General features: G+C 40.2%; 1 protein-coding gene across 1 annotated transcript in view; it reads right to left on the bottom strand.

The window, feature by feature from the left end:
* The window catches only part of AFF3 (AF4/FMR2 family member 3), a 384,684-nt gene that overhangs the window by 114,984 nt on the left and 242,878 nt on the right, over positions 1–26,822 (bottom strand). Inside the window, exons 6-8 of the mRNA XM_029964773.1 lie at positions 17,220–17,306; positions 11,764–11,800; positions 5,429–5,480 (exon numbers count right to left, since the gene is read on the bottom strand). Of these exons, the coding sequence (XP_029820633.1) occupies positions 5,429–5,480; positions 11,764–11,800; positions 17,220–17,306 (176 nt within the window). The remainder of the gene's footprint in view (positions 1–5,428; positions 5,481–11,763; positions 11,801–17,219; positions 17,307–26,822) is intronic.

Raw genomic sequence — 26,822 nt, 5'->3', positions numbered from 1 at the left:
GAACATTACATTTTTCAACACCTTTTACAAATATTAGTAAGACAGTCTTCATGGTGGTCTAATTATTTTAGATGGGGGAAAGCCAAGGTTAACTTAAAATAACTTGCAGTGGGCCTTTCAGTGAAGTGAGGGAGGATTAAAGCTACTCTTCTTTCCAGTGTTCCACCAGGCTGCAGTTCATATCACAGTAAGACTCCCAAGGTCATATCACACAATATTCTCAATTGGAAGGGACCCAGAAGGATCACCAGACCCAAATCTTAAGGGAATGGCCCATACAGGGATCAAACCCACAACCCTGGTGTTATTATCACTATGCCCTAATCAACTGAGCTAAGCTGTTGCCTGAGAGACATAAGGTCAAGATCACACATCAGTTAGACGTGACAGGCCAAGCTCCCTGGGGGCTAAGAGCAGAACAGAGCACTGATGACACTCACTCAAGCTCACTGCCTGCATTTGGGACTGGTTCTCTCTGTTCTCTGCAGGCACTTTGTAACCCCTCTGCCTCAGTCTTCCCACCTGCAGAAGGGGAAACCAGCAGGAGTTTTTGGCTGTTTATCCATGAGTCACTCTGAAGATACAAGGGGCAACACAGAAGGGAGGAAGAAAGAACCCACAGGTGACAGTTTATACCACTACAGATGTGTCACATCAAGCAACAACAACAGCCACTTTCTATTTCCTTCCTGAAGAAGAATCAGGGTGGTGAGAACAATGAGCAGGTGTTGGATAGGCAAGAAATTGTAGCACTAATGTCTGCAAATGGGCAGCTTGGAAGCTGCTGAATTTAGTAGTTAATGAAGATCCCCCTGAGCAAACCATTCTGCAAGTGATGCTGGGGACCAGTGCAGGAAAGGAACAGAGTCAACATCTATTTCTGCCTGGCAAAAGCAAACAAGCCAACACACACACAGTGTGGTCGTTGTGGTTCTCAGAGAATATTAGCAAAGGATAAAACCTGCATAACTGCCATAAATTATAAAAGTGTCCCTCAATCTTGGTTAATTCTCTTGTAAAAAGGGAGGGAAAAATCTGGAGCAGCTCAGCATGAAAACAATTGTTGGAGGGTTAATAAAGAGACAGCACTGAGGTATCTAGTTGCTAGCCCTGATATCATTAAGTAAGTGCACTAGAAATGTCGAGGTAAATGCATAAACAGTGAATCACAGTCAGGCATGATTAACCTTGGGTAGTCTGAACCGGAAATCATTTACAAACACAAAGGTACTGAAGAACATATCAACAGACATCGAAAGTCATTCCAAGAGCAGGAATCATGCTGAGTGCTTTGTGTATGCTTGCCATTTTTTAATTATTGTCATATTTTGCAAGTGGGAGGATGGAAGATCCTAGACCCCTCACTCATGGAGGAGTTTCTGTGGCACTGCAAGGTCCTTGGAAACATGTGTACTGGTTGGAATCACTTTGCTTTGCACGCAAGTTTTATAAAATTAAAAGTTTTAGTTGCAACAATCCAAAGCTTACTGAGAGGACACAGTTTCTGCCAAAGAAAGACTAAAATTCTATAAATTCAAATATTAAAGAACCAAAGAGCTCTCTTTCTTTATTCATTCCCCACTCTTTAATACAGTCTGTAGCCCTCCAGACTACAACTGGCAAAACCAGGGGGGAGAAGGATTTTAACAAAAACTAGGTGTTTTTAACAAAAACTGTGGAAGTTCTCTGACCCTTGAAAATTGACCCTCTTGTCATAAAACCAAAAGAACAAAACATTGCTGGATATTTCTGAGCAATCCTAAAAGTTTAGAAATGCTCACTGAAGCTGTAACCGTATGACCCTTAAAGAGCTATATATATATTGAGTACAACAACAACAAAATCCCTTCAAATCCACAATTCTCATAGCTTTAAAAGCACTCAATTACAAGGAACATGACAATTACAAGGAACATGAATCAACTGGGGAAGACTCCAGACAGCTTTACACCTTGGTATCTTCTACTGCAATTCTTCAGTGCCAGCTCAGGTGATTATTGTGCACACCAAAGTGGTGAAGGCCATAGGAATATCGTGCAAAACAACACAGCTCTGCTCAGATTTCCTTCCTGCTTTCTCATTAGTTTAATTTTCCTAAATCCATCTCAGTTATCCTTAGCATTGTAATAACTGCCCTTATTTAGCTGCCTCATTAGGATGCTGCATCAATTAATGTGCATCATCTAATGCATACTAGTTTTTTAATGTTTAATATTATTATCAGTGGAGAGCTGTATCATACCAAGTCTGTCCAGGGAGTTAATGCATATAGGAAAAAAACCCCTATGCATAATGCCATTCTGTATGATTACTGTACCCAAACCCCTCTGAACAGACCACCCCATGTCCTGCTCTCTAGGTTTCTATACTTGGGGAGGTTACATGTTAGCACCTTTGGCCCTAGTGCTGCAGGTCTCAGACTTACATTTGTTTTTGAGGACCTGGAGACCAGTGGACAAGGCATGAGGAATGTCTTGAAGCGGAGACATCATGTGCATGCTTGGTGCACAAATGCCTCACTGCCTGATTCAGGAGGGTAATCAACCTGTCCTTTGAAGCTGCATAAATAATGTTTGGATGGAGGTAGTATATCTACACCAGGGATGAATTAACTGCCATTGAGTCATATAAACTTGGCTTGAGTGTGTGGCTTGTAACATGCCTGAGGAAAATAAAAAAGACATTTTCAAGAAAGAAACATTAATTTACTCCTCCCCATCTTCTCTGTTATTTTCCTCTAGGCAAACATGACTTACTTTGCGGGATTTTTTTGTTGCTGTTTGTTCCATTTTCACAGGGAAACACTGATTCACAGTGAAATGAATTCACAGATTTTCCTGGTCAGGCCAGAACGTGCCATCTCTCCTATATCAATGTTGTTCCTTTTTAGCACCCCTGCCAAGAGGTGCCAACTGGACTCCTTCTACACTCAGGGGAGTGACACTTCACAAGAAGATGCAGGCTTTTCTACTCACAGGGACCCCTGGCAGCATTCATGCCTCCTTGCACACCCCTGCAGCTCCTAGCTGGGCACTGCTGGACCTCTCATCCAGCTGCACAACGGCATTGCCTTCTTCATGTGTGCAAGGGAAGAGTACATCCCATACTGTGGACAAACCGAGCACATACACTCACACATCCACGTGTGTGCCTGCACTGTAGGTCCTTCTGCCTGTGCATTGTGTACACAGGTGCGAATTGCTACACCACCAAAAGAGCAGAGAAAGTCTGTATCCATGACTGCCTGAGATACCAGGGATAAAAGCCTGTCCTAGAAGAAGACGGAAAAGAGAAGAAACTTGTGGAAGGCCAAGAGCAGGGTAGCATAAAGAGAACTGAGGCATCGGTGTGTGCCTACATATCAACACGAGTTGCATTCCTTCACTATAATGCTTATGGACCCAGTCCTCTACTGACTAACACATACACTTTAGTTTGTTAATAGCTTTTACTTGTATCACTCTCCCTTCTTTCTTGTTTTCAGTGTTTGATCTCTGGTTTTCTCTTCTACTGTTCTCACTTTTGTATCTCTTTCTGAAAACGTGATGTTTGCAATTCTTTTTTCTACTTCTTAGCTGTATCCCCCCTCTCATTTTCTTCCTCCTCTTTTGGCACAGCACTTGCTGGTTCCCTTCCTTTCATCTCCTCTTTTTTCTTCTGCCTCCTTTTCTGCAGATTTTCTTTAACTAGAGGCTCCTCTGCTTCTTGAATGCAGTCATTTATCAACAGTAACCAGTTGTTTCTACCTCTAAAAGTTGTTCTGGGAACCAATGTATGCTGTAGAATAGCCTTAGAATATAGTAACAATTTAAAGATAAGCATTATAAATATACTGTATCTGGTAGACAGCACAGTTTCAGAAGGTTGTACTAAGATCTCTTATTAGGCAAGGAACCTTTCACACTAGACCAGATTTTGAAGTCTGTTCAATCTAACGCAGCCCACCATATGACACAGTATGTAGTCTCAAACCAAATTTGTAACCATACTGAGGTGTATCTCTGAACTCACATTTTGGATTCAGAGATACCACTATTGTGGGTTCAGAGATCGTACAGGGTCTGATGAAAGAGCAGAAAGGAAAAGGAACATTCCTCATCAATAAAATACTGTCTAACTAGAGAAAAACACTTTGGAGGACAGCTTACATTTTACATATTGCTAAATATGAGCAAAAATAAATATGTTCATTTCTCCAAAATACCTCCAGATGGCATTAAAACCCTTCTTCTTTTGGTTCTTACTGCAATATTATTTTAAAAAATGATAATTATTGGAATAATTCTTTAACCGTTCCCAGCAATCATACTATCAGAAGGCATAAGGCTGCTAATGCTTAATTCATTTAATAAGTTTGGCTAAATATGCTTGCATACTATAATTGCATTCCACAACACAATCTGCAGGACAAGCCATTTCTTACACTGTGTCAAATCTTTTTCTAGATTCATTTCCAGAAGATTTTTTAATGCGTATTTGCAGCAGAAATCAAAACATCTCACAATAAATCACTGTTATTGTACCTCCTTCTGTGAATACTTTTGGCCATGTAACAAATGGTGACACCTTATGAGATTTACATGATATAATGTTCTGAATTTAAATAACAGGAATCAGAATACATAAATTATGGACTAGACACATTCTAAAATTCACATGACTGACTGTTACAAGAACTTCCCTCCCTCAAATGGGATTAAAAAGGTGAATGGCTTTGCAGAAATTCATAGTGCTCCTGCCTGGTAGTTATTAAAAGAATTCACTTATCTCGCTCAGTTTGGGAGACTGATGCTTTTTTTTTTTTTAACTTGCAGCCTATCTGTTTCATAGACTGGTTTATGTTGGCAAAACAATTTAATCTTTTGTATACTAGAGTTAAAAATGGTAAAAGCTTCTATTGTTGCACTAGAGTGAGGGGGAACACTGATATATTGCAAGTGCCTGTTCCCATCTATTTCTCGACTTCTTTTGTTAATTCAAAAACATCAACAAAATCGTGAGAGACCAGAGATAACTGTAATTGGATTTCAAGTAATTCGGAGGTGAAGCTGCAGACTGCAGTCTTTTAAAATTACATCAGTACATCAAAGGTATATGTGACATAATGTTTTTTAGCAAGTGTGACAAACTCCAGCAGCATTAAGGTAATGCTGAAGTAAGGTTGTAAAGGCCAGCCTCGCACACCCACAAAAATAATCTCATATCTATTCAGTGTGATATGGAACCATTTCAATTGCAAAGATCTCTGACTTACTAGCATGCAAAAGTTATAGGAATAATTAATGTTTAGTCATTATCTAAAAAGCCAGTTTAAGAAAAGCATCAGTGAAAGTGATCATCTTAATGAAAACAAACAAATTTTATTTTGCCCACAAATCTGATAAAAACACAGCTGTCTTCTCTAATTTTAAACGCAAATGTGACTTACGATGTATGGGTTGCGCTTTTCTCTGGGCTCTTTGGCTCTACATCACTTTTCCCTTTAAAAAAGAAGAAGAAAATGACATCAGAAATGGGTCAATATGGAAACTGCTCAGATGTGACATGTCAATGCTTTATTCATTGCTAACACTGACCACTCTTGCCACACACACACAAACGGCTGTGGAGGCAACCACAGGGCTGCAGGGGCACTGCTGGAGCATGTGCAAGTAGGGGGTCAATCCTGACTTGGCTTTTCTTGTCCCTGATACATATACTCTCTAAATGTCAGGCAGAGAAACTCCACAAGAGAGGCTGCTTAGAGGACACAGCATTTACCAGGGACAGCAGACCCTAGAGCAAAGGAAAGGATTTCTCTAGGGCCCTACAGTTCTGCTACTCAGAGTGTACTCCATACAACATGCCCTTGCTCCAAAACCCTGCTCCAGGAACAATAACTATTTCATACAAAGCAAAACAGCATCAGCAGGAGATAGTAAGGCAGTGATTAGGGCACAATTCTGCCAATGGATATTTTGGTTCACATTCTTTTTGACAGATTAAGGATGTGTTCTTTCGCAATTGTAAATCAGGGGCTGGGGAAGCCCTCTTTGCTATGTTGTACATTTTGGCAAAGGCACTCAGCGTCAGAGAGGTCAGGTATCCAAATGCTTAAGAACTTTCAGAGGCCCAAGGGATGCTTCTTCACATTTCCTTATGACTCACATGGGTCCTGACATGTTGGCTTGTTACAACCCCCATACTGAGTCCAAAATAATGTATCTGCCCAACACAACTTAGTTACATAGCACAGACAGGGGGAGGCAGACTGCTGGCTCATGAGGTGGTACTGCTTCTGCTAAGTCAGGCCAAATCCTTTGCCCTCCTTTCTACCCCTCACCCCCTATCAAAACACAGGAAGGCTGATGTTGTTTTTTGTATTTAATGTTCTCTGAGTAACCCAAGAAAGCTGCACTTCAGTGTAAGATTTCTGTTTAGCTCTACCATGGATGTACAGGTTATGGCACTCCACTTGAATCACCTTGAATTCTGGACCTAGCGATTGTGCAGCTGCTGCTCCTCGTGTGTCACTGGATGCTAATGGCTGTCTATACATAAGTTTATGTTGCCTAGCAGACAAGGAGTCACAGAGGTTGAATGTGACTGGTTTACTGATGGATGTGTTTTTCTCCATTACCTTTTAATGAGCTTTGTTAAACCAAAATCCACCCGTGCCTTCTGAAAAAAAAAATGAGAAATGCTTATTTTGGCCAGGCTGTAGTGGTGTTGCCTAATTTTCTGCTCATTGAATTGAGTGGGTTTTGCATCAAGTCCTGGTCGACCAAGTCCATGCATGTGGGCATTATGCATCATCCATTTGCTGCTGATAAAGTCCTCACCTTCAGCTTTCATAGAGCAATGACTGTAAGGGGCACCTCTGGAAAACTTGCTATTGCCTTCAGAAGAGGCAGGATTTTGCTACCAATGTTCTTCCATTGCTGTACAGAAAGAAGCTGAAGGACTTAACCTAGACAGTGACCTTCTGGAAGTAGGTGTCTTGTAGAGGACACTTTTAGATCTTGTCCTCCCCACTCTGGAAGGGTTTGTGTCTACCCAACTGAGGTGCCTCAACTTTATTAAACAGGATGGGGAAAGCTCTGGATGACTTCAAACTCACTGATGCCTCTGTGGGCCTCTAGAGAAGCTAAGCACTTTCTGTAAGAGGACAGCTAAAGGTACCCAAAATTTAGGCATGAGCGGGGCATCCACATAGGACAGAATACATCCGCTTCATAATCTCTAGGCTGCTCTTCACTTTTAGCAGAACCCTCAGAAAGTATATCCAAGTGATAAACTCACTGGCTAGAAGGCTGTTGCTACAGTATGTGTTTGTCAGCCTTAGGGTGCCTGGAGCACTGGAGCTCATCTGCATTATGGTAATTTGGAACAAGAAACCAACAGTAACAGTTGGCATATATTCAAAGATTTTCTATTTGTAACTTGGGCTTTTTCTAAGTCATGAATTATTACCATGAACCCTGGTTTGTTTGAGTGTGAGAGGGAATATGGATTCCTGAGTGCTCTGCCAGCAGAGTTCACATTAGTTCTACTTTCAGCAATATATGTTAATGCAGCAACAAGGAAAACAGTATATGTACTGTGAGGAAAGAGGAAATGGAATCTCTGTGATTTAGCCAAACTGGATATTAACGAATTACCTACACTAAGCATTTGTAACTGTTTTTATGCTAATTGTCACTCAACATACTTCTGTGTGGGGGGCAAGGATGAAGCCTGTACAGATGGTAAAAACTCATCAGTCCAGCCTATCAGAGTAGAAAATCTGGCCATTAATGCTTTATTTTATTCTCACTTGATTGAATCTTAGAAATTTTAAAAATGTATATAGCTTAAGTATAGTTGAATGTCACAGACATGGTACAGTTTTTGTTTTTGGACAAGCATATGTAAAAGAGAATTACCTGTCACAACAACTTCGTTTTTTTATAGTCTTGGCCAGACTAAGATTTACTCCTCATTTTTATGTAACCTGCCAAATGCATGCAGGTACCATTGTGGGAGACTGGCATTTGCCAAATTGCTGAATCTTCTCTAGATTCTTCTGGCTTCTTCTTTTGGGCCAATTAGTGTCATCCTTTGTTTTTCTTAGTCTTTTTGGAATTAACAAAGAACATGCTCCCCACCTGGCTATGGGACTGCTGTTAGCACACCTTATTTCAGGTGCTAAGTGCTGTGTAGGTCTGTGTGTTGGTGGGTGTATGTGCACACATGCCTCCAGAAAACACACAGTGGAAATCATCAGTCCACAGATCCTTACCCACAGAGCTGGGAGTTCTTTGCTAGTTTCTACCTCATCTCACACAACTTCTTTCCTAACATTTTTACATACAAGCAGAAGCTATGTGTCCAGATTTCTCGAATTTCAAAATAAATTTCAAATGAACTTCTGTAGGATTTCCCTGCTGAATAGTAGGTGGCCAGAAAAAGACCTTTCTCCTCTGAGTTGGAATTTTGTGAATCACTCAACCTAACCAGGACACGTTTCCCTTTCTGGGTAACAGGGATAAATAATATTTATTGTGATGGAGTTGTATAACTTCAGTCATTATTGGATTTTTAATGCTTTGATTTCCTTGTGGGGGAAGGGTAACAGAAATGCAAATGTTATCCATGAGAAAGACAATGTTGGCAGCTGCAGTAAAACCATTGCAAATGACAGGCTCAAGAGCCACTCCAAAGAAGACACAGTGCAATGGGAAATAACAGCTAATTCGGACTCTGAAGATGTGCATTTGGATAATACAGTACATAGATCATTAGATTTCTTTTCCACAGAGTAATTTGCTAGTATTTCCTCACATCCTGTACTGGGTTTGTGTGGCAAGTTTTTGGTAATGGAGGGGCTGGATACAGCGGAGGCTACTGTAAGAAGTTGCCAGAAGCTTCCCTGTGTCTGATGGAGACAGTGCCAACCAGCTCCAACACAGACCTGCTGCTGGCCAAGGCCAAGCCCATCAGCGATGGTGGTAGCACCTCTGGGATAACAGATGTAAGCAGGTGGAAAGATGCTGCACAAAAGCAACTGCAGCCAGAGACAGAAGTGAGATTATGGGAAGAAACAGCTCTGCAGACACTGAGGTCAGTGAAGAAAGAGGGGGAGGAGGTACTCCAGGTGCTGCAGCACAGGTTCCCCTACAGCCCGTGGTGAAGACCATGGTGAGGCAGTCTGTCCCCCTGCAGCCCACGGAGGTTCATGGTAGAGCAGAGATCCACCTGCAACCAACAGGGGACTCCATGCTGAAGCAGGTGGGTGTCCAAAGGAGGCTGTGACAGCATGGGACAGGAGCAGGCTCCTGGAAGGACCTGTGGACCCATGGAGAGAGCAGTGTAGGCCTCTAGAAGGACCTGTGGACCCATGGAGAGAGGAGCCCATGCTGGAGCAGGTTCGCTGGCAGGACCTGTGCCCCCACAGGGGGCCCACAGTGGAGCAGTCTGTTCCTGAGAGACTGCACCTTGTGAAAGGGACCCACACTGGAGCAGTTCATGAAGAACTGAAGCCTGTGGGAAGGACTTGTGTTGGAGGAGTTTGTGAAGGATCATCTCCCATGGGAGAGACCTCATGCTGGAGCAGGGGAAGAGGGTGAGGAGCAAGGAGTGTCAGAGACAAGGTATGATGAACTGATTGCAGCCCCCATTCTCCGTTCCCTTTACACTGGTGGTGGGGAGGAGGCAGAGAATCTGGGAGTGAAGTTGAGCCCAGGAAGAAGGTGCTTTTAAGATTTATTTCTCATTTGTCTTACTCTGATTTCACTGGTAATCAGTTAAATTAATTTCCTTGAGTTGAGTCCGTTTTGCCCATGATGGTAATTGGTGAGTGATCTGTCCCTGCCCTTACCTCTACCCATGAGCCTTTTGTTGTCCTTTCTCTCCTGTGTCCAAGTGAGGAGGAGAATGATACAGCAGCTTTGGTGGACACCTGGTCCGGGTAAACCTACCATGTATCTGAATAATTTTTTCCCCAAATTTCCTTTGGGTTTGACACACAGGACTGGTAAAATCTATATCTCATTCTAATGTGTTTATTTGATGTCTTATTCCAGCACCTCAACAGGAATCCTTATGAATACAGTCTCAGAGTAGTCAAACTCTCTTTGTGATGCTACGAAAAGTGTCTGGGTGTCCGACAGTGACCTAAACTTTTGGTACCAATGAATAAAACACTTCTGCATTGGTTCAGCTGTTCTTTGGTTTGGTTGCCATCAGCCAGTCAGTACCAAGTCTGGCTTCTGCACAGCTGTAAATATATGCTGATTTTGCTAAACAGGATGAATGAGGAGATAAGCAGCTGGAGGTACTATGGTGTGGGAAGGCAGATGGGGGAATTGGAAGTGAAGTGGAGTCAGAGACTGCTGGAGTAAAGAGTAGAGGAAACTTTTAAGGATGTGGGATCAATTGCATAATCTACAGGAAAGTGAGTTTCATTAAATCTGCAGAAAAACCTATTTTATTCAGTTGCTGAAAGAAGGAAATATTCAGCTATGACCAAAGCTGGCCAAGTATTGTGGCCTCTGATGTTATTGCAAAGCCCTCAACTCAGCTGGTGTGTTTGTCATGCTTGTGCCTCTGCCTGTGTTTGCGTAGCCCTCTCTGTTATGGCTCTTTTGTGCTTCCTTCTCTCATTACTGTATTCATTATTTTCTGACAGAACCTCATCCCCTTTGCCTTTTATTACTTCCTTAGTGCTGGTACTTGAACTGATATCAAACCAACGCCAGCAATTAAGTGACACCACTGCATGTTTCTTCACAACATTGCCTTCCACATGCTGACCTTTCCCCAGTGAAGAGCCACACTGTTATAAAAGCCTACATCTCCCAGCCTTGTCTCTCTGGATGTCTTTTCCCTCACACAGTGAGTGACTAGACCCTTTCAAAGCCCTAGCTACCAGCTCAGGGCCCTAGCTACCAGCTCAGGGCACTTTTCGTCTTCAGTCACAGCCCTGCAATTTGCAAACAGGGCTCTGTGTTGGCTGACAGGTCAGGAAGCTAGCAAAATAATTCCTCTGGTTGCAGTCATTTTATGTGGAGAGCAGGATAGGATCATGTATTTTTAATATGCAAGACAACATCAACAACTGTCAGAGGTGTCAGGGGAGAGGATTAATATTTTGTTTTGCAGAACAATTCAATCTTCCCTTTCAATACAGCTGCTAAGTTTGTTACCGTAACTAAATGTAATTAAAATGCTGCTGATCTGCACCATGATTTGTAAACTGGAGTCCACCGGAAAGCCCTGACCAGAAGCTAAACAAGCAAATATTGCTTCCCTACCCACAGTGCCAGCCAAAAAGACCCATGGCCATACGGTCTTCAAAACATTATCTAGTGTTAGTTTGCAAGGATTTATGTAGCTTATTACTGTGCAGTGGCCACAAAATACACCATTGCCTATGAAAGATAAATGATAACAAGTCTTCTCGCAGAATTTTCTTGCAGTCTGGATCTGGGCCTGCAATTAGGTCAGCTCTTTTCTGGCTTTCCAAAAAAAGGCACTCTTTTGCCCTTCCAGTCTTTCTCATTTAGGTAATGAAATGGCCATAACAAAATTAATACTTTTTATTCTTCCCAGGTCACCAAAAGATCTGACATTTTGATGGTCACTCTTCAGTTTGGTTCTCCACATTCTGCCACATAGCTGAGTACTGCCTGCTGAGGCTCTGCACTGTCCCAGTCTGCTACTAGTCCCTTGCTCATCAGTTGCTTCTTTTTCATAGTCATTGTCACCCCCCGCAATTTAGCTAGAAAATGAGTTGGTACTTACTTGTATTGCTGTGTCCTGTAGATCCCTGTTGTGACTCCTACAATAATAACAGAAAAAAGGTAAGGTGTGTTATTTTACAGCAATTTTTAGCTGCAATACTTGCTTGGACATTACCTTAACAACACAAACAGCATTGATGATTGTTCATTTGGTTTCAAAGTAGTTTTCAATTACAAGAATAAATCAGATATTTCTTGGAAAATCCATTAATTCTAAGGCTTGTAAACTTATTTCACAACAACCTTTTAATGGTGCAATTCCTTGTATAGCAATTACGACCCTCCTGCTCACTATTCATTTATTGATCAGCCAAAACTTGTCTATTATCTTCTACAAGTTTAGATGAGAAGACAAAGGGAAGACCAATATTGTTTCATGGACCATTGGATTCCTGAGATGGTAGCACAGCTGGTCTTTCTTTTTCTCATGTTGACATTGACAGCATCAGACAATGGAAATACAGACTAGTTCTGTGTCCCTGAGATTACAAGGTCAACCTTGTATGACAACAGCAATATCTGTGAATATGGTGCAATAAATCAGACCATTGTTTCCTCATGAAATGTTCACTCACTGCGTTTTACTCACAGAATTTGTTTGCATTCACAAAAACATAAAAGAAGCCTATAAATAGAAGGGAATACAAATATAAACTATAACAAAAAGATAATTAAATTAAGGGAAAGAAGAATGCTATGGATGACAGCAGGGAAGGTATCCTGTATATAACTCTGCTTCTGAATAACCCAGACACACAGAGGAATGACACCTTCTATACATGCTGCAGTTACAACTGCAGCTAAGACTACTCAGAGAGGCCAGGCACCCACAGCAACACGTGGTCATTTTTGGTGAGGAAATGGGCTCTAGACCAGATCCCTGGTCCTCAGAGGCCGAGTGATGAGCCAAACACACAGATCATCAAGAAAGGAACTGCAAGTCTCCAGAAAGCTCAAGGATGTTCTGACTTGGCCCAGCTGAGATTATGCTGCTGAGTCCCTCAGGAGCACACCTCAGGGGCTCGGGTCCCAAGAGCTTCTTGGCCTCTCTAAACAGACATTGGGTGGACTGCAGGATCTGAGGTCTTGAAGGCTCAGCTGATCAAAACCCCTCGATCTGCACGATTTGCTCTGGAGTCAAGGCTCTCCAGACTGCATGACTTTGATCTGTAATTTTAATACTACAATACACATCAGCAACTCACTTCCATCTTACATACCTGTAATGCGAGACGTCAAATTTCTGGGCAAGCCCTAAGAATTTCTACCTTCTACTGCAATATGAGAAAATCTGTACCATGTTTCACATGCCGAGAATAATTTCTCAGTAATGTGAAACTGTGCACTTTTGACAAATTGAGTCAGTTTTTTGTGAATGCTTCTGATGAAGAGAAATTAAAGCTGTTTTTTTCTGAATGTAATCTTAAAAAGTCAAGATTAGTTTGCAGCGGTGATATAATGGTATGTACACTTGAATTTAAATGCTATTCTTGTAGCCTGTCACACTCCCAATAAACATAGACTATTAGAGCATGTTCACCCTCATATTTGTAAAAGTGTTTGCAACTTCTAAACAAGGATCTTGCTTACTCTTTTATGTTTTCATTAACCTCCTGTTTAATTGCCTAGCACAGTATCTTAACTCTGCCATTGGCTATGCATAGTCTAAAATTTAATATCAGCCAAACATGTAAACTGTACACATTTTCACGTTTCCTTTTAACCAATTCTTTAAAATTTGTTGATTCTCAACAAATTAGTCTTAATGATAAAGGCTAATACAAATATCTCATAGACAAATACAGAATGCTCCCACTGAGGTACAAAAAAAGTATGGCTTTATGTAACTAAAAAAAAGCTGAAGTCTTCATTTCTGAAGATTATTGTCCAGTGTATTTCCTCCAGTTTGTTTAAATCAACAAGAAAGGAAAAAGTAAATTAATTGAGCATGTAAAGAACAACATCACTATGATAACTTAGCTTCTGCTAAGAATAATCACCCAATAGCTTTGTGACAAGACACCAGTTCACCTGGAGTGGGTAAATTAATTCTCAAATAACAAAATGATGATCCCATAATTTCACATATACACAACCAGAAATCAAACACCTGATCAAACTTTCAAGACATGAAATCACAGTAAAAATAAAGAAAGAGAGCAAAGCAGGCAGCAGAATTAAAAGCACTTTTTCCTGCACAAGAGAACTAATACCTGAAGATGAAAGCTCATTTGCACAAGCATCAAGTGAGCTCTTATTTACAAATTTAATTATTCATTTAAAGTTTATTTATTAAGATGCTTTTAATAAAATTACAATCATGAAATGCCTGATCATTTGTGCATAACAAAGTGTGGCAGAGATAGGAGAAAGGAAAGCACACACAGCCCATCACATCACACACTGATTCAATTTTCCATAAGCTTTGGAAAACAAGAAATAAAGAGACTGTCATTGCCCATTCCTAGTAAATTCAAGAGTACAAATTAATTCCAGAAAGAAAGAAAATTCAAAATTAAGGATGAGAAGTAACTTTATGCCCTCCATTACATAAAGGGCAGTTCCCTAATGGTATTCTTCCAGCAGCGCTGTACTTGGAAGACTATTGGGCGCTGCCACATGTGTCAAACCTGACCCAGACTCTCCTTCCAGAATGTGAATCAATGCAGATCGCCCAGATCGCACCTCGTTAATGAGGTCTGATTTCATATAGAAGTGCAGCATATGCACATACATACCCTCCATCAAATCAGCATATAGTTATAATGATGGATACATCCACACGTGCAGTTTCAAATGTGCAATTCTGTTATATTTGTGATATATAAATCTCGGTTATTTAGCTTTTATTACTAGACTGATTTCAAAACCAGTCTAGCTAGAGTTGCTGTGGCCTTTGCAACTTTAATAGCCTAATTAATAAATTTAAAGTGTCAAGCTGTCAGATCGCTAATTACTTGAGTTGCAGGTTAAAAGCAGTGTGGCAGGTATGCGAACTAATGATGCTGACACTCAGTTCTTATGGACAGAAAAGTAATTATGATTTGCACCCTTCCAACAGGGTATGAGTCCTACAAGCTTCTTTTCTTCCCATTCCCAAAATGATGAGTATCTTTATGCTTGGAAACTGTCTTCTGTTAAAAGGGATTGCAGTCTACTTGCTTCTCTTGCTGGAAGAGTCATTGCAAATGAATTGATCTCTCAATACTGACATTAAGACTGAAAAGGAATTCATGTTACCATGCATGGCTTGGAACTAAGAGATAAAGCATGTGCCCCAAATTTAGCCTTGCAGTCTCTTTGTTGGCCTTGGTCACTACTTAACTGACAGGCCCATTCATCTGAATAATGTGCGATCCACAACAGTTTGGTGTAGTCCTCAAGCTTTAAAAAGCTGGGACAGCTATGTAGTTTACTTACAGGAGAGCTTCTTAAGAGCTACGGAGACATCCCCTACAAAGTCCAATAATGATTTTACACCACACTTTGTGAAAAGCAACAGCTAGCTTATGAAGGTTTAAAAAACACGTTTGAAAAATTAGGAAACCATTCTTTGCATTTTGGAGCCTGAAAAGTAGATGCCTTCTAAAATCCATGACTGCAGATTCAGACTAAGCCACAGACTAACTTTTAATTATTTTAAAATAGAAATGGTGTCTAAAATTAACATAATCTATGGTCAGTAATACAAGATTGTTCCAGGACTGTGATGAGTTTTTTAAGGTACTTCTTCCCCATCTCACACAAAGCACACTAATTTCTGACCATGCAGATCACTCAGACCACAATACAGTTCTGATGTTATTATATGTACAAAAGTATGCTTATATACTGCTAAATGAAATCTTGTCCATCCTAAGCTTAAAAAAAAAAAAAAGAAATTCTACTTTGATAAGAGAAAACACCTTAAAAATGATCTTTAAAAATGAATGGTAGATCTCTGAAATGGCTCGACAATATAGAAAATTTCCCAGAGAAATGGATGAACTGGCAGACAGAATATGAGAAAGTCAATTATCAAGCATTATTCACATACGTTTGCTCTCTCATCTGGGGTTCTCCTATTCCTATATTTATCACAATACATTTAGTTGTGAGGAAGTGCATTCACAATACATACAGGTACGTGTATGCACCTTGCCTATGCACATCTGTATACATGCCATGCAAGCACATAGTGTGGTGGTAATTGTGTCAGAAACTGCAGAGCTGCAAGCACTGCTTCACTTTGTCACCCCTATCTGGCACTTCACCTGCTTGTAAGCTGCTAATCCATCTATCTCCTACTGGACTTGCCCTAACCTAACAAGTCTCTAGCCCGCCTACCATCTTTAGTCATCTGTCTGCCTTCAATGAGAAAATTGTGAGTTATTTCCTTCTTTTTCTTCCATAAAATGCCAGACATATTTTGGGTTACACCCCTGATACTTCAAAATTGTGACACACTCATCCACAGAAAAGCTGTTTTACTGTAGGCAAATGAAGTTTTCTTGGCTTTCTGGTTACAATTATTCCTGGACTAAATTTTGCAGAATGGACTTAAAAGTTGCCAAAGGAGCTTGCATTAACAGGAGAAAGACTATAAACAGCATCAATATCATCTTTCAAGCTTGAACACTTCATGAAATATGCTTGTGACATCTAAACAGTATATGGTGATACAACGTGAAATTTATTGGCTCTTGCACGGGATAGCCGATTTCATTCCTTCCTGACTTACCATGTATAAATAATGTGGTTTCCCCAAGCTCATGCTGATGAGCTTTATCATGCCACACTGTATCTTCCCTGGGATACATAACAATAGTGGAGCTAGTTTTAGGGGACCATCAGCAGGACCAGTGGCTTTGGTCCCTTGAGGGAATCAAATACTTCCCTGGCAAATGCTTCCATGGCCCCTCTGGGCATCATGGCACTGGGCTGCCTGCCTCTCTAGCAAAGCTGCCCATTGAAGTCAGGTTGGTGGCAGGAGATGTATGCCCAATCCTCAGTCCCCAACTACAGAGGCCAGTGTAAAGGTCACCTCAGACCTCAAAGGCTTCAACAAAAATTTCAGCTAGTGAAGCCAAATGATGCAGGAGCAATGGGTGCAAGGGGGAGCTTCCTGACTCTCCACAGCTGTATGTGCCCTGAGGCAGGAGCTTCAGCAGGTGCCCACAGAAAGTACCACATCTGGGCATCCCATCCAAGACACCTGTGGTGTTGCCTTGCGGTGAGGAATGTGTGACCCACACGTCAGCATCAGTTCTGCTGCCAAGAGAGATGCAAACAAGACTGTATAGCCTTCCTGAGGCTGTAAGCAGAGAAAATGCAGGGAATAGTGGCACACAGGTACGGAGAAGATCATCAGCACAGCATCAACCTCAGCCTAGAGACCTCACACACTCAGTCAGGGCTTGTGTAGGACATATTGTGAGGTGCAGGAGGAATGGTTCTACATGATGCAGCACATCTTACCTTATTTGAGAAGGGAAACTTGCTTTGCTCTGCCTTTCCTGGTGTGTGAATAGCTGACAGTGGTGGAGGCCATGAATGGGTCATCTCCTGAAAAACAGTATCATTCAGCAAACTGTGTTTAGAAAGTCAGTGGAACAGGAGACAATGATAGCATTTCAGTAGCAAGAGTGCCTGGGTAGTGCAATATTTAAGTCGTTGCAGCTTCTACGAAATGCCCAGTTTTTACATAATCTAGACACTACATGAGCTACAATGATTTTTACACACTCTTGAGAGTAGTGATTAAGCACCGTTTCATTTTCCCAAATAGATAATGCATCTCAAGTGCAAGAAGTTTGATTTTTTGGACAATCTGCAAACACATTTTAATCACACAATGTATTCTGGTTAGTAAGACTAACATGAAGCATGGGAATAGAAATTTCAGTTCATGACCAAGTAATGGGGTACACACTATGTGCTCACCACAAAATAGATTTCATAGACAAGGTCAGAATAATAAATGCTTAGCACTTGCTCAAAACTCAATTCCTAAAATTGCCTTTATCATTGTGAAGGAGTTGAATAAGTTCCAAACTACAATGTATTTGTGGACATCCTGTATTTCAGGACAGATATGTGGTAAGCCCTAAACTAGGTGTGCTGGACTCCATCTTCGTCTCCTCCCTGTGTTGTCTTGAGGGACATTTTTTAACACCTAAGAGACAGGTCAGCTTGACCTGACTTGTATGCGATCATCCTTGACACAGCTTCAGGCAGCAGGTAGACACATGTTCAATACGGTTATCATTCAAGCATGAATGAGTTGGTCTCCAAAGCAAGGCCGCTTTTGGGGAGGGGTAAATTAAACACTTCAGACAAGAAGTTCGTTAAGAGAGAGGTTTCATATTCCTCTCTAGTGCAGGATGTTAAGGGATGGACATGTTTTTTTGACATGTTCAGCACTAACAGCGATAATATTTGGTACACAGTAACTTAATAGAATATGAGAAGTAGTGCCAAGCGTGACAACCCTGAAGATCTGGCCCATACATTTGAAGAGCTCAAGAGCAAATAACATCCTGCCTAAGCAGGGGGCTTGCTGACACTATCAAGAGTTTGCCTGGCAGATGCTTTACTGGGTTATGCTACCCTTAGCTGACTGTGGAATTGTTTCTCAGTGATATTCCAAGGAGTCATGCAGAGATCCACAATCAGTCCCAAAATAATACTGGAGTTATATTTCTGTGACTCATTCTTTTTTAAAGAGAAAATGTTCTTGTGTGGAAAAAAGTGCATGTGAGTCTCTTGCCCATCCTTCATTAGCGCTGATGGAACTGCTTCCTGACCCAGCATGGACTGAGCTGTGGCATTTTTTACATAGTGGAAAGTCTCTGACTGTTCTGCCAATAAAAGGATCAGGCCTTTCAACATGGTTTATTAGTAATAAATGTCACCTTTAAAGCATTCTTGATAAACAGTTTATTTCCTAATAAAAACTGCATTCTTTTATTTTATTTGAGGCTAAAAAGTTACATGATTTATTATACGTCTGCAATCTATGCGCGTGCCTCTAATCAGAGCATCATCTGGTTTGCAGTTTCTGTATCAGAATTGCTTTGCTTTTCAGTTCTTTGAGGCAGATCATTCATCTTATGACTTCCTTATCTGATAAGTGCCAGCAATAACAGGATATAGTAATTTTTAATATACAGTAACTTCTTAAAACTCAGGCAACAAAAATCATAGGCAATCAGATTGTTGCTTGCTACAAATACCTGGCACACGTGCTATTGTTTGCAAAATATTAAGGAATTACATATCAAGAATTTTTCCAATGGTAAAGGTTTATGACAATAAATTGACAAAAAGGAGATTTGCAATGTGGATATTTAACCCTAAATCTGTGACTAAAAAAAGCATAATTTTCACACCTGCTTTTCTCTGCTTTTTCTTTACGGGACCATTTGCTTACTTTGTAGAAAATGTAATGTTGCGTATATAGACTAAAGGTGTTTTCACCGGTAAATTCTGTTCCCAAAAAGAAGGGTTTTTCCCTACAAGTTCAGGTGCTGAGCCCAATAGAATGCATAGGAATGACTATGTGTCCCTTTCTTCTCAAGGGCAATGCTTCATGTGATCTCTGTCAATTGAAGAATGGGAGCAGACAGACTGGGAACATCTGGTAGCTTTGACCTAAAGTTATCCTACTTGTGAAATATTCTACTCAGTACTTATGATTTCCATTTGCTCAAGAAGCAGTTCTTCCAGGTTATATGACTGGTGACCCCCACTGTCACCTTCAGGGAAACATCTTCTGAGAAGTCTGCTATATGCCACGCAGAAACCAATCTGTTACGGCAGCAGAGCTCCTTCCTCCCACCTTGCCTGCCTGAGTCTGACAATGATGCCTTCATCCAGGGAAAGGACCAGAGGGCTGATTAAAAATAAGGGTGACCTTTTTTTGACATGTCAAAATCTTTCATTTCTTCTTTTCCCCAAGATTATTTCTCATCCACACTTCAATGAAAAATAGCCTTAATGGTCGTCTTCTTCTTTTTTTTTTTTTTTCTAGTTAGCTTCTCTTCTCCTTTTTTAGTTTGAGTTGTGGTATATAATAATGCTTTCTACATAATTTAAATTTGATGTAACCCTTTCTGACACAAAGATTTAGTAAGACCACTGATATCTGTCAGGGTTAGTAATTGCCATTATCATGAATAGCTGGATGGAAATTTACTAGAATAATATATTGAATTGTGATCATATGGTATATTTATCACTACACTTTAAAATTCAGACAACTAGAAAATTAAATTGAATTAGGAAAAAATAATCAGAAAACTACCATGAAAAATATCCCAAACTATAGGTTGTCACCACTGAGGAGTGGTAAGATTTAAATGAAGTAAAATATTTTTTAAAAAGAGAAACATTAAACTATGTGCACAGTCTTCTTCTGGCTGCCAAGAACAGAATCTCAAAATTCAGGAGAAAGGATTTAGGTATCCAGCAAGTGTCAACACCTTGCAAGGTCAAACAGAAACAACCCCAGAATATGTTGCTGTGTGCCAAATCTTGGGATCTTAGGTTCAATCTGAAGATATTTGAGACAGATTAAAAACACTAGTGGTGACATATGATGAAATCAAGATCAATTTTTTCAGTACACTGTGTTAAATGTTTGAAAATGCAAGCCCAAATGGCAACTATTTAATTAACTAAACAGGAAGGACTCAACTTTTAATGTTAAAATTAACTTTCATGTACAGTTTCTCTTCTCTGCTTAGGTAACTTGCCTGTCTTTGGAGTTTGGGTTTGGCAGTACTGGCATAAAGCACCCACTGGACTGAAAACTGTTTTGAATTGACTGACGAAAATTTAAATGTACTTAAGATCCTCAGAAGCTTCAACTTGGTGTTAGAACATTGATTGACACAAAAGATTTTTGAAATTAGAAAGATAAAAAAAGCAAATTAAACAAAAAAATAAGTCAGAAACACCTGGCATCAGAAAATGTTCTAGCCACTACAAGATAATGGTCTAATTTAAAACCAATTTAGATCCTTCTTTAAAATTGATTATATTAAGCTTAAAGTCCTGAACAATGTTAACTAAAGAAGGTACTGACATTTGGGGTCCAGAAGTGGGAAAAACAAAGACTTTTGGATCAAAGAAGGATGCCCTGACTAGACTGCTTAAAAATACATGTGAACGAGCATGTGTGCCCAACTGCAGGACAGCTTGTTTGAGACAACAGTGACTGCCCTCCTCCTGCAGCCAGATGCACAAGTCCGAGGGGCAGCTCTGAGGCACCCTCTTTGTTTTTTAACACACATTTCTCCTTGTGAGGGTTGCAGTGATGTTGTTTTGCACAGACATCTTGGTAGTGGTGGTGATGGTACATCTCATTCACACTCACGCTGTAACTCTACAATTCTGCAACTCTACTCGTCTCTGCTTGCAGTAAATCAGTTTTCAGCAGTCATACATAAATGTCCACTTTTACAAGCTATAAAGGTCCAAGCCTAGTTAATCTTACTCAATGTGCCAACTTGGCTTTTCTTCTTACTGCAGGGAAAACCTTCAAATAAAGCAATCTATAGTATTGTGTATCCTTGCTCCAAATTCAGTTTCCGCAGTAACAATTAAGTAACCAGACATTTCTTGTGGATTAATGACTGCTTGGCAGTGTTTTGTTTGGGGCTTTTAACCCTAGCTTGTAAGTAATTTTTCAGGAAAAGTACCATGCAGAGGTAAATAATAGTATTCACTCTAGACTTAAGGCAATGCTATTTATCTAGTGCCATCAATCTTGCTGTGTGGCACATGATATCAGGAATGGTTGAACTGATTAAAAAAAATTTTGATTAATAACAAGTAGGGAGATGGGTATCATCTAGATTTAAAGTCTAGCCATATGTATAAACTTGGTGTTCATTCACTGCCAAAACCAGAAATGATCACCGGGTCATTACAAAAATTGACTGTTTAATCCTCCTCTCTGCTTGTGCTCACCTAGCCAATTTTTGATTAACAATATTTTGTATCTCCACACATGATGATTTAAGAAATATTTGTAGCATCTTATAAAGGACCCTGTCAAATACCTTTTGAAAATTATTTAAGCTGACTCAACTTCATCCACTGCTTTACTGACATGTCACAGAATTATAGGAGATTCATGAGACACAATTTTCCTTTGCAAATATTCTGCTGGTTAGCTCAGGGTGACTGGAGAGGATCTGTCTTTGTAGTTACCTACACTGAAACGCAGATTTTAGGGGAAGCATTAGATATGTTTATTCAGTTGGAAGTCAAGGCAACGCAAAGCTAATGCAGAGCTTTCCAAGACCCTTTAGCAAGTGATCACAGGACACAGTTTGAGAACCTCTAATCCAGTTACTCTCTTGTCTTTCCCTTTTTTTTTTTTTTAACACAGGAGACTTTTTAACTGCTGTCAGTTGGCAAATATCCCTTTTGGTTCAGTGAAGCTACATTGCCACTAGCTGACAACATGGCTATAATTTTAGTGTCAAACACCCAAAGCAAAGAGTCTGGCACTGAAACTTGGAAGCTGTGTTGAAGTTGACAGCATTTCACTACGGTAAGGTTCCTATCATGTGAAAAGCCAATTTTCTTTTTTAAAAATTGGTTTCTGTAGTATCTGCTTTTGCTGTAACTTTTCTAACCCAAACCTCAAATATACACCTATAAAATGGAAAGATAAAGCCGTTTCCTCATTTCTCTATGTCACTTATCTATACTCAGAACTCTTCTTCTTCCTCATAAGCCCTGTAGTTTCTCTTGAGCAATTAACAATTTTCCACTTTCCATTTGAGCAACTTTTTTTTTGTCATTATCTTTTTGAAAGCATGTTATTGAGAACCACCACCACCCAACAAAACAACTTGCCATTTTCCAGCTTCCATTGTTTCTTGTTTTACTTCCTTTCTGTCCATTTATTTGGGCAGGTTTTAATTTATAGTTAATATTTATGTCATGTATGATGCAAAATGCTTTCTAAACTTGAGATAAGAGACATATGTGGTTTTACCCACTCGCTAACTGAAGGAGGAAATAAGGGAATGATCATGAGATCCCTGTCAAGGTGCTGAAATCGCAGCAAGGACACTGAGCTGGGTACCAGTTCAGCACTGAACCTCAGTCAGCAGTTCATTGGTTTGCCCTACTCCTGCTAAAATGATTTCAAGGAGTCACTCTTTTCATAGCAATCTACTGCAAACACATTCTACCACATTTCCTCTTTGGCACCATCCCAAGACTCTTCCAACGCCCTGTTGCTTTCTGTAATATGAATTCCTTTCAACAGGCTTCATTGGTATAACATCCAAAAGTATATGACAATCCAGGGGACAGTGCTTGTCAATGCTTTGTTTTTTGTTCTAAACAAAGAAATAAAGGTAATTGTACAGCTTGTGATTGTGTCACTTGTGCTGTGCTTGGTTCTTTAGACCTGCACAGATGGTCATCAGCAGAAACTGCTTGATAGAAACAGGATTCTGTGTGTGAGTGTGTGTGCATGTGTGTGCGTGCACTCACATGCCTGTGAGCTGGGAAGAAAGAAAGAAAAAAGAGAAATGAGGCCCATGGAAAGGGAGAAGGTAAGAGATTTTGCAGACTGCAGCATTAAAGAATGTATTCAGCATTAAATCTCCAGGTATTTTGTATCTACAGAACTAAAGGATTCCAAATCATGAACATTCGCAATGTGAGCTGTGGATCAATTCACTAAGAAATCAGAAATGTCAGTGGAGTAAGTTTCTGTTTGGAATATGTTATCTCTGCTTTAGTGGAACCATCCTGCAAATAACCTGCAACACTTAGTCAAGGTTCAGCAATCTAGGACAGACAAATGTAAAAGAAGGCTACAACTGCTTACTTATCAAACTGACTTTTTTAGGTCCTTCATTGTACACTTATAATTCTTTACCACAGAGTTTTGCAAATTTTTATTCATTTTTGGGGGGACTAAATGAGCCTGCAAGTCTAGAAAAAGCTATAGATACCCAAAAGAAATGTGGTTTGATTTTAAGAGCAAGTGTTAATTAGTGTATAACCTATGCCTTTCTGTCTCATATCAGAGCTAAGGACAAAAAAATTATCTCTTACTAGGAAAGGAAGAAGGTGCCCCTTTACAGGTAAACCATATAACAACATCTAGAGGACTTCCTTAAAATCTTTTAGTCTTCACTTAAATGCAAAAAAAAAAAAAAAAAGACAAAATTTCTCCTTTAGTCACAACAACGAATATCTGTTCTTTGCTAAGAAGCTATGTTTTTAGATGAATGCATTGAACCATATGATACAACAAACTGTCTGAAAACCAGCCTTGCCCAGGCAAGCTGAGATGATGTGGTTAATCAAGGTACAATCTTTATTAGTGCATTAACCTCCTGCACCCAAGGACTATGGATTCTAATTCCTGAATTGCCATGCAAGACTGATGCAGCTAGTTTTCTAGTCTCAGTTGGCAGCAAGCTAACAGAAGTGGCTAATGAAGATGAATAGCTGCCTCTTGGGAGTGCGGGGAGAAGAAAGAGGAAAGGAAAAGACCTAGGATACTTCAAGGTCCAGATCTCTGCACGATTTCAGATAATAATGAAAAAGTACACACAGCCGACATTTTCAGGGACTGTAACAAGCATTTAATTCTGCTAACAAAGCAATGGTAGTGGCCTCAGGGTTGCTCTGAAAACATTTCAGAAGTTAAAACAAAGACTGCTGAAAAAAAAAGACCAGGACATTGGTAATAGTCTTATTCTGGTTTTGATGGATGATTGTATTAATATGGACAAAAGAGCACAGAAAAAAGTGCCCAAAGCTGAAGAACAGACACATTTACTAAGGAAAACATCCGTGGTTTGGAGAAGACAAGAATACCATCACGGTAAATATTTATCAATACTGAAATATCTTTTCCACAAATGCATGCAATGTTCTAATATAAACATCCCTTTAATCCAGGCAAAAATACACCGCTAAATGCATGGAGGTCATTGAAGCAAGTTTTGTGGGCGAAAAAAATCTATTATTTTTTGAAACCAGACAAATTTTTTAAGTTTCTTATTTTGTGGGAGGCTGGAAGCTTTCTGCTAGGTACATCAGTAGTCCTGGATCACACCCTGGATAGAAGCTGAAATAGCAGGTCTTTGGTTTGGTCACAGCACCAAGCCTGACAGGACTTCAAGAAGCATTTGGACAATACTCTTGGGCACATGGTGTGACTGTTGGGGATGGTCCTGTGCAGGGCCAGGAGTTGGACTTGATGATCCTGATGGCTCCCTTTCAACTCAGCATATTCTGTGATTCTGTGATTTCTTTCTTAGTTCCAGTCTTTCATACTCCTGAAGCCCTTTTAAGAGGACTGGGGGTGCCATAAAGACTTTCTTGGTTCCTGGGAACCTGACGGCTCATACAAAGAGCTCTTTTGTGCATCCACAGTGGAGGTTCACCAGTGGGTATGAATTGGTATTTTTAGCTCAGCTTGCTCAGCCAACTGATTATGTTAAGCTTCATGAACTTAGAGGTAACAGAGTGATGCCTGTGTGCTCTGTACATAAGTTATGGGCAGACATTACGTGAAGTAAATACCTTGTGCTTGGGGTTAAAATTTAAGATGCTACCAGAATGTCTTTTGGCTAACATACCTGTGAAGGCTGCCAACTGTAACAAGAAGCAAGGAAGCTTCTGTTCTCTACTACTACAACAAACTTGGTCAGTGTGAAAAGATGGTAGAGAGGGTAAGAAAAGACCATAGGAAAAAAAAGTCAGAATTAAAGTATTACAGGTTAAAATGCTGTCAAATGTGGCTCTATAAAGTACAGCTCCAAGAGGTTTTGCACTTGTGGCTTCTTAATGCAATTAGATTAAATGTACTCAATTTACAGGTGAAAATTACACCAGGCTTGGACCTCAGGCTGCAGAGCTGAGCATCAAGGCAGGGACTCTTCCCTTTTCTCTGTCATAAACCAGAGAGGTTCTGCAAGGCAAAGCAGTCTGTAAATCCTTCCTGGACAACCTTGCATGGATGTGGCTGACTGCAATTAGCAAACAATTTTGTTTATGATGCTCTGACAACGTGGGGAATCTATTCATATGCAAGTCATTTATTCTGAATGAGATTAAGAAATCAGTTTAGCACTGTGTGCTTCACTGTACGTGAATTCAACCATCTGTTCTCAAGGTTGCGTGTGCCTCCTAGATCTGAATTGACAGGAAGATGTTAAATCTTGATGGCTTGTATTCTAGAAGCAGCACAGTGGCACAAAGTGATGGTTGAAGCCAACAGACAGCAGTTCAAGCTAATAGTACAGAAGTGTACAGAATTGAACACAGATTCATGTCTGGAAAGGAAGAATACGATATATACCTGTTAGACTGGGACACTGGATCCAGAAAGGTGTTAGGGACTGTCAGAGGACAAGAAACTGAAAACGATCTCCCAACATCTCATACTCTTGTCCAAGGAGCTCAATCCATCAGGGTGCATTTGAAAATGGATAAGTAAGTAGCACAGTAAAACTGGTGAAGCCAATGCTGGAATAGCCTCTTTCTTTGAAAACATTTCTTCAAAAATGCTGGAAATTCTGAGAAGGTGAAGAAAAGGAACAAAAAGAGATCACAGATGTTTACAGAGATCATCTCTGTCAGACTAAGAGCTACTATGCTTGATTTGCATAAGTGTCTTCATGGGGGGAAAACTTTCTCTAACAAGACTTCTAGAAAACTTATTTGTAGCTAACTGTCAAGTCTCCCAAGGTAAAGGCAGAACCTCTACTCAACTCAAGAGGATGCTTTCAGGATTCTCAAGAGATGACTGAAAAAATCAAGGTTGTTCATGCTTAATAGAGTTAATGTATACAAAATTTACAAATAGGTCTCAGTGGAAACTGTTGTCAGTTCACAATAATAGAAAAAGATGAAAATCACTAACTTCATTAGTGATACAACGTACTTACTTCTAGTATCATGAGCCAGTGCAGAGAAGAACAAAAAGGCAAAGTGAAGTTAGGAATAAAGAAAAACTTCTCATGAGCTGGTGGTTTACTCCTAGGACTCAGTGCTATGGAAATGTCTGTCTTCATCTCTTCAAGTTGTAAG

The sequence above is a fragment of the Manacus vitellinus genome, unplaced genomic scaffold (genome assembly GCF_001715985.3).
Source record: "Manacus vitellinus isolate BGI_N305 unplaced genomic scaffold, ASM171598v3 scaffold_7_pilon, whole genome shotgun sequence".
NCBI classification, from domain to species: Eukaryota; Metazoa; Chordata; class Aves; order Passeriformes; family Pipridae; genus Manacus; species Manacus vitellinus.
The sequence above is the reverse complement of the archived record's forward strand: the minus strand, read 5'-3'. Positions and strand labels throughout refer to the sequence as shown.